Source organism: Ambystoma mexicanum, chromosome 14, assembly GCF_040938575.1.
Source record: "Ambystoma mexicanum isolate Mex_15411 chromosome 14, UKY_AmexF1_1, whole genome shotgun sequence".
Taxonomy (NCBI): Eukaryota; Metazoa; Chordata; class Amphibia; order Caudata; family Ambystomatidae; genus Ambystoma; species Ambystoma mexicanum.
Genome location: NC_090940.1, coordinates 108,119,738 through 108,133,641, shown reverse-complemented (window position 1 = coordinate 108,133,641; position 13,904 = coordinate 108,119,738). Strand labels below are relative to the sequence as shown.

The 13,904-nt window shown below is 50.7% G+C and overlaps 1 protein-coding gene across 4 annotated transcripts in view; it reads right to left on the bottom strand.

Annotated features, from left to right (window-relative positions):
• The window catches only part of PAPLN (papilin, proteoglycan like sulfated glycoprotein), a 1,044,076-nt gene that overhangs the window by 437,489 nt on the left and 592,683 nt on the right, over positions 1-13,904 (bottom strand). For all 4 annotated transcript variants that reach the window (XM_069638639.1, XM_069638640.1, XM_069638642.1 and 1 more), the window contains exon 5: positions 229-331. In XM_069638639.1, the coding sequence (XP_069494740.1) occupies positions 229-331 (103 nt within the window). The remainder of the gene's footprint in view (positions 1-228; positions 332-13,904) is intronic.

Here is a 13,904-nt window from a genome sequence, read left to right as displayed (position 1 = left end):
CTTCAGTAGTATCTTCTCCAAAGGTAATTCATCCATTCCCCAATGAAGTCCTATAGGACTCAAGAATGGGGAGCAACCACAACTCAGTCAGATGGAACATCTCTGGTTGCCACCACTGGTCGATGTAATTCTGCTTGGAGGAATTAGCACTGCTAATGCCTCCAAACTCATGATGAGGCCCGTTGTCCTGTATGCAGTGTCACTCAAAACCGCAGCTTTAGCACGTACCTCCATAGTAGGGTAGCCATTTATATCTCTTGCCTTGAAATTCCATTCCATCGAACTCTGTGCACTGCTCGGCACGGAAATCACGTGAGCCCTCAGGACAGTCCTTGTAGGAAAAAAGATGAGCATGTTAATCACCTAAACATCTACTGCACAAACATGAAGGTTTTTACAGAGGAATAATATATTGATCTCCTCAGATGATGAAGGGGTATGCAGTGATCATATCAAATACAAAACTACTAATGAAAAAATAACAAATGAAAAAACAACTAATACCAAAATAACACATTTTTTGACAAAAACTAAAAATGGGGTTGTGAGAGCAAATAGTGGTTTTTTGGGCGGGGGGAAGTTTTATTTTAAAAAATGAAGGGGGATTTTGGAGGGGTGGACCCCCCCCCCCCAAACAACGAAAAATTCATGAGTTTTTTTGGAATTCGTTATTTTGTATTCGTTATTTTTTCATTTGTTATTATTTCATTAGTTATAATTGCATGTAACAGATGAAGGAGGAGCACATACTTTGACATGAAAGGCGAGCAATGCCACATCATGTAGAAGCGCACTAGATACACAGAGTACATAAAAGCAGAGCAATGGCAGGTACATGGAGAAGATGAAAGAGGAGCGATGGAAAGTACATGGAGAAGATGAAAGAGGAGCGATGGAAAGTACATGGAGAAGATGAAAGAGGAGCGATGTCAGGTATATGGAGAAGATGAAAGAGGAGCGATGGCAGGTACATGGAGAAGATGAAAGAGGAGCGATGTCAGGTACATGGAGAAGATGAAAGAGGAGCAATGGCAGTACATGGAGAAGATGAAAGAGGAGCAATGGCAGGTACATGGAGAAGATGAAAGAGGAGGGATGGCAGGTACATGGAGAAGATGAAAGAGGAGCGATGTCAGGTACATGGAGAAGATGAAAAAGGAGCGATGGCAGCTACATGGAGAAGATGAAAGAGGAGCGATGGCAGCTACATGGAGAAGATGAAAGAGGAGCGATGTCAGGTATATGGAGAAGATGAAAGAGGAGTGATGGCAAGTGCATGCAGAAGACGAAAGAGGAGTGATGACAAGTGCATGCAGAAGATGAAAGAGGAGTGATGCCAGGTGCATGCAGAAGATGAAAGAGGAGCGAAGGCAGGTACATGGAGAAGGTGAAAGAAAATTAATGGAAGGTACAAAGAAAAGGTAAATAAAGATAAAAGAGGAGTGGTGACAGGTAAACAGAAGAATTAGGAGCAACAGCAGGGACTAAGTAACGGCGGGTACATGTAGATACAGGTAGATTGAGAAGATGCCATTTAGCGCACTTGAGCCATGCCATTCAGCATCTGCGGCGGTCTGTAACAAGACATCACATTCTGAGCTGCGAAGGGTGCATATGAGGGTGTACACATTGGTGAGACAAGTAGCACGGGCTGCACATGGATATGTAGGCCTTGCCAAAGCAGGAGCAGAGCAGAAAAAAGACATGTACAGGTGGGAGAAGTAAGTAGGAGGATGTGGGGGCAGAACTGACCAGGTAGACTAATCGGGAGGAGCAAGAAGCTACACCATTTGAGGTACAGGGAAGACCACCCCAAAAAGGGAGCAGGACGTAGAGAGGCGGTACAAAGGAGAAAGGCTGCTAAAATTTAGCAGGGTGTTGAATCGGACGGGTTACAACAGAGCTGGCATAGAGGGGATGACATGGGATGCACGAACAAAAGGAAAAATAAGTGGCAAGGAGAGGGGCGAGAATAACAACCAATTCCCACATAAAAAAAGAAAAAAGCTACAAATTGGAGTGATATCTGCAATGAGCCATGCATTGGATACAGCGTACCACAGGAGGTAGGAAGACATGAAACCGAAGATGAAGAGAAAGAACGGAAATCACAAGGAGAAGATAAAAGAGGAGCAATGGGAGGTACATGGAGAAGATAAAATGAGCAATGACAAGTACATGGAGAAGATGCAAGAAGAGTAATGGAAGGTACACATAGAAGATGAGAGGCAAATTAATTAATGTTATAAGAAAGCACTGGCAAATAAGGTTTAAGTTACTTACCTGTAACTATTGTTCTCCAGCATGGGTCTGGCATGGATTCACATGCTCATGAATATTCCCCCGTCGTCAGGCTGGGAATCCTCAGTAAAAGAAAAAACAGTTTCACTTTAACTTAAAAACTGCATTCCTTCTTTAAAACAATCACTGTTGTCTAGGTCATACTGCCCCCATACAATGACCTAAGCCCCTCCTCTGGCAGCCATCTTCAGATTTGGTAAGCACGTAAAGTGGCAGTATGACCAAGAAGAGCCGCAGAGGGGTCAGAGGGAGGGTTTGCATGTGAATCCATGCCAGACCCATGCTGGAGAACAATAGTTACAGGTAACTAACTTAAACCTTCTCCAGCATGGGGTCGGGCAGGGATTCACATGCTCATGAATAACGAATACATAGCAGTACAACATTACACAACCTGGGGAGGTGGCAAGGCTCAACAGAAGCAATTAACTCTTACCTCTGGAACAAACTCACCTCAAGCAAACAGGTTGCGTAGCACTGCATGGCCGACTCTGGACTCCTCCCTGGGATCCCAGTCAACGCAGTAGAACTTTGTGAAGGTGTTCGTGGACCTCCACGTAGCAGCCCTGTAGCTATCCAGCAGGGGCACACCAGACAGTGCATGATGCAGCCTGGAAAGCCTCCTTGAAATGGAATCCTTGGACAAGGCGTCCCCATGGTTCACAGGACGAAAGTTCACAAACAATTGTGAAGTCTTCCGAAAATTCTTCATGCATGTCACCGTAGAACTTCAGGGCATGAGCAACGTCCAACAAGTGCAAGGCCGTTTCAGCCGGTGACAAAGGCTTCAGGAAAAAAACAGTTAACACCAAAGGCTCGTTAAGGTGGAATTCTGATCGAACCGAATCGAAAGAGGGGTGCGTACGCAGCACTACCCTCGATTCATGGAAAGTCAGGTATGGTTGCTTGCAGGATAGGGCCTGCATCTCACCTACCCTCCTGGCAGTGGTGATGTCCACAAGGAAAGCAGTTTTCCACGAGAGGAACTTGAGAGGGGCATGATGCATAGGCTCGAAGGGGGCCCCCCCATGAGCCTCATCAGAACCACGTTGAGTTCCCACACCGGGGCAGAAGCCTTCATCGGCAGAAAAGATTGAACAACTCCTTTAAGGGACTCCTTGACGAGTCAATGAGACCAAAGTGAAGATCTTCCTGGAGACCTGGTGTAGCGGGGGATTGCTGCCAGATGTATCTTGATAGAGGAGTGTGCCAAGGATAGCAAGTACGTAAGGATCTGCGGGGCCCTCACCCTCAGAGGGGTAATATTCTGAGAACGACACCACACAGCGAAACGCTTCCACTTATGACCGTAGCACTTCAAAGTCAACAACGCCCTGGCCTTGGGGAGGACCTCCCTGCAGTCCGCAGGCAACTCACATCCTCCAAACTCTAGGGTTGCAGGAGCCAGGCCTTCAGGTTCAGCCATCCTGGATTGTGATGAAGGATTGCACCGCCTTCTCTGGTGAGAAGATACAGAACCACTGGCAGCTGGACCAGAGGAGACGTGCTGACAAGGTCTGGATACCAAATCTAATCGGCCATGCCAGGGCAACGAGTATCATATTGCATGGTCACTGTCTGAGTGTGTTGATGACTCATAGCAGGAGAGGGAACGGGGGAACGTGTACAGGAACAGCCCCTCCCACGGGAAGGAGAATGCGTCCCCCAGGCTCCTTGGCTGGAGAAACCTGCTGGCAAACCTCTGGCACTTGGAGTTCGCCGCCGTCGCAAACAGATCTATCTGGGCCTGTCCCACTTGACGAACAGGCGGTCCACCAGATCCTGACGAAGCTCCCACTCGTGGCAGCAATGCAGTTCCTTGCTGAGGGAGTCTGCAATGGTGTTCTTGGCTCCCGTCAGGTGGAGAGGAACATCCCCTGTCCGATAGCCTAGCGCCATAAGTACTGCTCTTCTGCGGAGAGTGCCGGGGATCAAGTCCGCACCAGCTTCCTGATGTAAAACATGGTGGTGGTGCTGTCTGGGAAGATTCTCACCACCTTGCCTTTCAGAAACGGGAGGAACGACTTGAGGGCCCAGAACACTGCACATAGCTCCAGGATGTAGATATGAAGATCCTTCTCCTCTGGCTGCCCCAGGGCCCTGGCGTGTTCTCCCCATCTGTGGTGACCGTCTCCTAGCATGGCGGGCTCTGAAATTCCGTGCCTTGGGCGATGTTGGAGCGAATGCCCCACCATACTATTGCCCGACAGAACTCGTCATTGAGCGATATCTTGTCCGTGAAGCTTCCGGGCACCTGTATCCAGCGGGCGTCCAGGAATTAGAGCCAGATGAGGTAGATGCAGGACGACATAATGCCCAGTAATGACTTGATGGCCCGCACTGTGGTCATCTACGTTGAAGTCAGCCATTGCACCTTCCCCAGATTATCCTCTCCTCCGAGGGCGACGCCAGGCAAGATGCCGTATTCGGTCTGGCGCCCAGGTACAGCGCGCTCTGTGATGGCGATAAGCAGGACTTTGGATAGTTGACAGAGAATTCCAGATCTGTTAGTAGCCGAACGGTCACCTCTGTGTGTCTGTCGGCCATCTCTCAGGAGCAGGCGCGAATCAGCCAGTCATCCAGGTATGGGTATACATTTATGCCCTGTAGACGTAGATGGGCCGCCACTGGTCCCAAGCATTTTGTGAACACTCTGGGGGCCGACTTCAATCCGAAAGGTAGGGTCTTGAACTGGTAGTGCTGTCCCTGCACCACAAATCATAGAAACCTTCGATGTTTCTTGTGAATGGGGACGTGGAAGTAGGCCTCCTCCAGGTCCAATAACGTCAAAAAGTCTCCTCTTTCCAGTTGGTTGAGCACTTGTTACAACGTGACCATCCTGAAATTTTGGGACTTTAGATATTTGTTCAGATATCGTAGGTCTAGGATGGGCCTCCAGCACCCCTGTCTTCTTTCTGACCAGAAAGTATCTGGAATAGACTCCGGAGCCCCGGAGTCGCTGGGGAACTAGCTCTATCGCCCCTTTTCACAACATGGACCATACCTCTTCCAGGAGCTGAGGGATGTGCTGCTCCTGACGGGTAACCAGAGGGATCCACGGACACCTGCATTGAAATTCCAGGATGTGTCTTTGTGCGAGAGTGTCCAGCACCCATCTGTCAGTGGTGACCTTTCTCCACTCACTGACGAACATCCTCAGCTGGCCTCCCACCGCGGTGCAGAAGTGGGGGCCCGACGTCAAGGCCGTTTCAGGCTTGCTTCTGGGCCAGAGTGCTACCCTGTGGGTGATGGCAACGCTGTCCTCCGCTACCATAGGCCTAGGAACAGGATCTGTAGGCTTCCTGGTTTGTGGATCTGGAAGTCTGACAGTAGGATGTGGAGGAGCCTTTCGAAGACCTGCTTGACTTTCCCCTGCAGAAGCAAAAAGAAGGGAACGGGCCGTCTCCGTATACGCTTTGATGGCCTGGAGGGACCTGTCAATGACTTTCTCAAAAAGGTTATTTCCATCGAAGGGCATGTAAAGCACCTTCGCTTGGACCTCCTGGCGGAAATTTGTGGACTTCATCCAACCTTGGCGACAAAGGCAGACACTGTTCCCCATTTGGGAGAACCCTGTGCCGGCTACATCCAATGCCACTGTGATGGGAGTGATCTGACGCCACTTCCCCTTTCTGGAAGAGAGCGATTGCCTCCATCCTCTTATCGGTGGGGAGGAACTCCAGAATAGGCCCCAGCATGTACCACAAATCCCTGTCATACCTGGCTAGGATCACCAGTGCGTTGGCCACCTTGATAGTGGACACTGCGGTGTAAATCACCTTCTTTCCCATTTCGGCCATCCTCTTCCACTCACTGTCTGGAGCGAACAAAGATGACAAGGACGGGTTGGCCGACAGTTTCCTTGCGGCTGCCGATAACACTGAATCCGGCGATGGCTGCAACCTTAGGCACTTGGGCACAGAGTGCGGCACCCGATATTTCTTCTCCAGCCTATCCTGTTTGGCTGGAGCCGTGCAAGGGTTCTTTATGAGGGCCAGGCCCTCTTTCCAAATGTCATCCAGAAGGGGCATCACCATGACCGTCTTCCTCTTGGCCTCACGCATCTGGTACAAGAAGCCCTAATTTCTTGGTTTCCTTGGGCACAAGCTGGAATAGCTCAGAGGCTCTGGAGATCATGGAGTGGAACGATCACACCTCATCCGGTGGGGACACTCTAAGTGGAGCATCAAAATGTGGAAAATTCGGCATCCGCTGCGATATCCTTGTCGTCCGTCATAGTCGTGATTGTATCCATCCCTGTACCGGTTTCTGGGTCTACTGGGGGAGAAGGGACCCGACGTGGTGGAGGAGGTTGAAATGGGGGCTTTGGATGAAGCTTCCTCTTCTCCGCCGGAGGCTGATCGGGCACCTGAGGGACCACAGGTGCCGGAGACAAGGGCATCCTCATCTGGATCTCTGACACCAAGGTGTGCAGGGTCGACACAATATCCAAGGAAGTATCGCTCGGCTGAGAAGGCGGAACAGGAAAACTAGGCCTTGCGCCATCGTCCTCTTCAACGTCCTCGTGGACTGTGTGCAAGGACTCCTGGTCTTCGTCATCCATTGATGAAACCTCCATGGCTTGGGCGACAGCCTCTGAGGGTCCTGAACCGGGGCCTGGGCCGGTTGGTTTCCCCCCTTCTGGCATGCCAGCAGACTTTGCCAAAGTCACTGCGGTGGTGTTGTGCCTTGGGGGGGTAGGGACACCTTCTGAGCTGCGGGGGCTACCTTCGCAGGATCAGTGTCCTTAGCTGTCGTGGTAGTAGCAGTTGTCGACACTGTCGCCGATGAGGTCTTAGCCTGTGCCGGTTGAGCCTGTTTGGAATGTTCGACCTTCTTCTCCTCCGTCCGCGGCTTCTCGGATTTCTCACATAGTTTAGCAGGGGTAGATGATTTCCTCTTCGAAGAGGAGCTTGATTTGGAGGAGGAAGGTAATGTTGATTGCACCCTATCCACCTTGAGACCCGCTTCCGTGGCGAACCCGGTGGACTCAGACTTGCAGCTCTTGGCCTTATCTTGGGCCCCTCGGATGAGGCGCCCTCAAAGGACTTAGAAGAACTCTCCTCGGACCGGCCAGTCCTGTGTGAGGCATGACCCTGCTGGGAGCATGGGTCAGAGGCCCTGGTGTTAAGCCGTGCCGTCAGACCACTGTGCCTGTCCTTCGTCGTCTTCTTGGAGAACCCCGAGGCATATCTCGTACTCCACATCCTTGTAGTCCGGGTGCAGGCAGTAGAGACAAAGCAGGTGCTTGTCCTCCACAAACACATTCTGTAGCATTTGTTGCAGGGCCTGAAGAGGGACCTTCCCTCCTATTCCTCCGTCATGGTCAGAGGGCGCTAAGTAGGCCCAAAGGCCTTCTAGAATCTTTGACGATCTTTGCCCATGAGGGGCGCAGAACTTCACCGAAAACGGATCCCCGCTGTCGGCAGGAGAAGTAAAGAGCACACAGACTTCTTTGAAACAAAAATAAAACGTTTTCTGTCAAAACTACGAAAAAACATACAAATAGCTCAGAGAGCAAATTCGAGGACTCCCAGCACTAAAAATAGAAAGATGGCTGCCAGAGGGGGGCTTAGGGAGAGGACTGTCATTGGATGGGGGCAGTATGAGCCAGAGGACAGTGATTGGTGTAAAGGAGGAATACATTTTTTAAGTGAAAGTGAAACTGTTTTTTCTTTTACCGAGGATTCCCAGCCTGACGAAGGGGGAATATTCATGAACATGTGAATCCATGCCGGACCCTATGCTGGAGAATGAACGATCATAGAATATTTGGGAACAAATGTGAAGTACAGCAGACACTGTAATTGAAAAGGCATCATAACAGAATAATAAAAATGTGCTTATTACCCAAACTGTAGAAACAGCTGTGTTCCTTTATTCAAACATCCCACATGAAATATTGCCTTACAATTTCCTTCCACCCCCCCACGGATCAAACGTAGGCCTGGAACACCCGAACATTTCAGCAAAAACGTCACACTATATGGTAAATAGATGTCTCAATACACTTTCAGTAAATACTATAATGGAATCACAAATACATTGGTGGCCCTCATATATTATAGGCCAGTTTGAAAGACATAGGGCCTCATTACAAGTCACCCGGTATGGAAACAACGGTGGCGGTAAACCCGCCGCCACCGTTGTTTCCATGCCAGGCGATCACAACTCCTCCAGGCGGGAGGTGATGTTCCCGCCAGGTCTGTCCTGGTGGGTTTAACACCGCCCGCCTGCAGGCGGACAAGGAAACACCGGCAGCATTACGAGATGCTGCCGGTGTTTCCATGATCCCCATTCCCATTGAGTCCTATAGGACTCAATGGGAATGGGGATTAACACCATTCCGCCTCCGTGATTCCCGGGAAACCGGGGTTGTAATGCCCCGGTAATTCCGGGAATCACGGAGGCGGAATGGTAATATGAGTCTGGCGGTAACCAGGCAGTTTTACCGCCTCGGTTACCGCCGGACTCGTAATGAGGCCCATAGAAGCAAAACGCTGACAAAGTAAAATATGTATTTGTTTAAAGAAGTTTTATTTCCATCAATTATTTAAAGAGATAGCAGCAGCCCTGTGGTTGACAATCATAAATATGTCAAAAGAAAAACCTGGGGCTTCTGTTGAGAATGCCCTCCTGGTGAGTCTAGGTTTCAGCAGTGCAGGTGTTTGCTAGAGTGCACAGGATATTGAAAGTGGACAATTATGTAAAGCTGGTGCTCCTACTTCAGGTCCAACAGATTCCAATTCAATGTAAAAAGTACCTTGAGAGATCTACCACATCGCTGGGAAAAGATTGCATGGGAACTTCAACACACCCAAGCTGCCACAACACAAACACCAGGCAAGCTGGTGAAACCAAAGTCATTAAGAAGATGTCTTGGTCCCGCCCCGAAACGGCACGCCCCATTACTTAAATACACCGCTGGATCAAGGGGGAAAATTGAAATTTCATCAATTGAGGGCTGATCTTACAAAACAACTTGACTCCTCCAGGGGGCCGGTATAAACTATGGCATAGTTCTGCCATCCTGCAGGAGAACTGGGACTTTCATGCAACTTTCCCGCTTTCTCTTGTGAGAAACCAGAAGGTGTCCTACCTGCTAGTCCCAGGGGATCTCGCTCTCAGGTGGCCAGGGCACGGCCATTGCCTTTGGATCCAGACCCTGGAGATGGACCAGTGTGGGAGGATCACCTGGGTGAGGGGTCTTCGGGGAGTGGGACACTTGATGGGGAGACATTGTAGCCCCCTCCCTGTAACACCTTTACCCCATCCTATCTGATAGGATATTTAGAAACTCTGCCCCCCCTTTCCCTTCACAAACACTTACACACGGACTGCCCGTTCTGGGAGAAAACAGAATCACACCCAAGCATTGTACCTGACATGTCCCACTACTATGGTCAGTCAATTACTGGTAATCATCCAGACCTGACTTCCATTAAACTTCCCCACACTGATAAAAGGCGGAGCACAAGAGCACACTCTGAGCGAGGCAAAGCACACGAAAGAACAGTACTTTCCTGACGGCAGCTGAATGAAGGAAGGAAGACAGCAAACCAAGGACTGTACGCAAGGAGGGAGATACCCTTCACCTTTTTCAGCGAGAAACTGTTTCTTTCCACAACCCTTCAGATTAGAAAGTGTAAGGCCAGGAAACCAGACTGAAGAATCCTGTATTGTGTGTCGGAGATAACCGGGGCCCTCCTGCACGGCTGACCGAGTCCGGGAGGAACGACAGCCGCCGTGGTACCTTCCTTGGATCCAAGATCAAAGCAGCACCAGAGAGATCAACACAGCCGGTGAGTTGGGGAGACCGATGCAAGACCGGTCTGTGTTGGAGTCAAGGTTGCAAGTGGCAACATTATAAAAAGAGCGCAAGAACGAAGATTGAAACGCCCGTGATGAGACGCAAGGAAAGCTTAATTGCTGATGAATGTTTGAACTGTAAAGAAGGAGCTTAATACCCCCACCTCAATCACCTCGTCCATCTTGCCTATACGTTGGGAACCAGAAAGTGAGACACGTGTGGTACCAGTGAAAATACTGATACTGAGGAGAATCCTGGAGGCAAGGTTCCCATTGAGAAAACCATACCTGCATACAAGACAGTATGATGGCCATTTGAATGAAATCCCGGAAGAAGCAGGACCAATGAATATCAAAGATGAATGGTGACATCATACAGAGTCGAGCAGATGTACATAGAAGAGATTTACCAGGTTACTCACCGTAGTGACCACCTTACTCCTAGTCCATAGTCCCCTTTCCTCCATACTTATGGGACATCTCTCTGTCCTGTGGGACGGCACCGGAGCACTTTGTGAAAAGCATCCAAATTTTTCCAAAAATGTGTCCTTCCTCTCTTTCTTGCGCGGGGCCCGGCACGCGGCCGTAACGCCGCCCACCTTGGCTCCGCCCCACGCATCGCCCATCAGTCCTTTTCTATCGCCAGGTCAAAGACCCATTAGCAATAACAGAGGAACTTTATTAGAGGGGACGGCAGGCGGGTGGGCGTATGGAGGAAAGGGGACTATGGACTAGGAGTAAGGTGGTCACTACGGTGAGTAACCTGGTAATACTCCTACGTCCCGTCCTCTTTCCTCCATACTTATGGGAGATTCCCAAGCACTCCTTACAGGAATTTGGGTGGATGGAAATACCCCTTACTGAAACAGGTTCTTCAGTACAGCCTGACCAAATTGAGCGTCAGCTCTTGAGCTCATGTCAAGACAATAATGCTTACAGAAAGCAGATGGGGAGGCCCAAGTAGCTGCCCTAGCAATGGACTCCCAGGGGACATATTTCTGAAAAGCAACCGCGGCTGCCTTACCCCGCACCAGGTGTGCATGAATACCCTTAGGAGGTTTCAGCCCTTGGACGGTGAAAGACTCTGTGATGCAGGCGGCAATCCACCTAGAAATAGTTGCCTTAGACGCCTGCCTGCCCTGAGGGTTACCGAAAGTCACAAAAAGTTGAGAAGAACTCCTAAGCTCGGAAGTCCTGTCCAGGTAGAACTTAAGAGCTCTTCGGACATCAAGACAGTGTAGAACCCTCTCAGAGGCAGGGTTCGGAAAAAAGACCGGTAGGGAGATCGACTGATTCAGATGGAATTCGGTCACTACCTTCAGTAGAAAGGCTGGGTTTGTCCGAAGGACTACCTTGTCCTTGTGAAAGACCAAGAAAGGATGCTCCACTGACAATGCCTGGAGCTCACTCACTCTCCTTGCTGACATAACGGCGACCAAGAAGGACACTTTCCAAGACAAGTACTTGAGGTCCACCGTAGCCATTGGTTCAAAGGGTTTATGGCACAGCGCCGTCAGGACTACATTTAGGTCCCACGGCGGGTGCAGACTACGAACCGGAGGGTAGAGGCGTGTCAACCCTGCAAAATACCTATTAACCACTGGGTTACTCAGAGAATAAGAGCACTGGTCTGTAGAAAGATAAGCGGAAACCGCTGAAAGGTAAGTTCTGCATGACAGAACATGAACCCCTGACTCTGCAAGGGAGGACACGAAGGACAGCACCGTGTCAATCGTGGCCACCCTTGGATCCAACTTCTTCTCCAAACACCAATGACAGAACCTGAGCCATTTACTCTTGTACTGAGATTTGGTCGAGAGTTTCCTGGCTGCCTGGATAATGCGCATGTTATCCATAGACAAATTCAGATGCTCTAAAGACTTGAACTCAGGCACCATGCCGCCAAGCTGAGCGATTGTGGGGAGGGGTGCCACATCTGCTGTTCCCCTTGGTGAAGAAGATCGGGAGTCACTGGTAACCTGATCGGCGGATACACCGACAGGTGTTGAAGTTCTGAGAACCAAAACCTGGCCGGCCACTACGGAGCTATGAGCAGAAGGGAACAGTTTAACGAGTTCTTCAACTTCCAAATTGCACGGTGAACTAGAGGCAGAGGCGGGAAGGCGTAAGCTCTCATGTTGTGCCATGGAATCTCAAGATCATCCCCCAGAGAGGAGGCTCCCAGCCCCCCTCTCGAGGCATACTGAGGAAGCTTCTTGTTTACCGACGTAGCGAAGAGGTCCACCTCCGGTGTGCTCCAACGTGAGAAAATCCATGAGAGGACCTCCGCCTTCAACTCCCACTCGTAGCTGACCACTGTCTGCCGGCTGAGGGCATCCGCTGTGACATTCAGCTGGCCCGGGATGTGTACTGCAAGCAGCCAGATTCCATGAAGCACGGCCCTCTCCCATATCAGGATAGACAGGTCCACGAGGGGGGGATACTTCGTTCCCCCTTGTTTGTTGATGTAATACATTGACACCACATTGTCTGTGCGTACGCGGACCACCTTGTTGGCAATGAGCGGTCTGAACGCCTTGAGCGCCAGAAAGACCGCCAGAAGCTCCAAATGATTTATGTGCAGGAGGTTGTCCTGAGGTGACCAGAGGTCCGAGACCTGGAGAAGATCTAACGTCGCACCCCACCCCAGAAGGGAGGAGTCCGTTGTGATCGTCACCATGGGGGCTGGGTCCTGAAACCCCGCGCCCACCGACAGGTTGCTGAGGGATGACCACTAGTCCAGGTCCACTCTCATGGAATCCGGAATCATTATCTGCTTGGAATCCGGGTCCACAGCCTGACGCCAGGAACTCCGAAGAGCCATCTGGGTCCGTCTCATCTTGAGACGAGCAAGAGGAAGAGCCAGCACGCACGAGGCCATGAGGCCCAGAAGCCTCTGGAACCACCAGGCCGACATGCTCTCTCCGACTGCACAAACATCTGACACGTGGCTAACAGATCTGCCATTCTGTCCCCGGTCAGGTACACTCTGCAGTCGATCGTGTTCCAGCGAAAACCCAGGAAAATCAGGTCCTGCGAGACCGTCATGGGAGATTACCGCCAGTTCAGCGACAGCCCAAGATGGAACAGGAGCTGAAGGAGAGACTGGAGATTGCCCGCTGCAGCTAGCGGACAAGGGCTGCGTAAGAGCCAGTCGTCCAAATACGGATACACATGGATACCCTGGAGACGAAGATAGGCCGCAATCACCGACATCATCTTCGTAAAGACACGCAGTGCCGAGCTGTGGCCAAAAGGAAGCACTCGAAACTGGAAGTGCTCCTCTCCCAAAGAGAAGCAGAGATATTTCCTGTGTGGGTTCCAAATCAGGATATGCATGTACGCGTCCTGAAGGTCCACAACGCTGAGCCAGTCGCCCGCCTGCAAGGAGGAAAGTATCTGGCTGGCCGTAATCATCTTGAATTTCTCTTGGGGTAGGAAAAGATTGAACTGGGAAAGGTCTAGGAAGGTGCGCAGGCCAGACTGGTTGGGTTTGGGCACCGTAAACAGCTGGGAGTAGAAGCCCTACCCTCGCTCCCCAAGGGGAACGGGTTCCACAGCTCTGAGGTCCAGAAGTTTCTGAACCTCGGCTTTGAGGGAGGGCGTGTCCGACAGCTGAAAAGGAGGGTCGCGGGGTGGGGTAGAGGGTAAAGGTAAGCGGAAGCCCGCTCGAGCGACTGACAAGACCCATCTGTCTTCTGTGATGGTCTGCCACGCCTCCCAATGAGACGCAATGCGTCCTCCCTCCGGGGTCTTGTGTGAGCGCGAAAACCCTCATTTAGCAGGCTTATCGG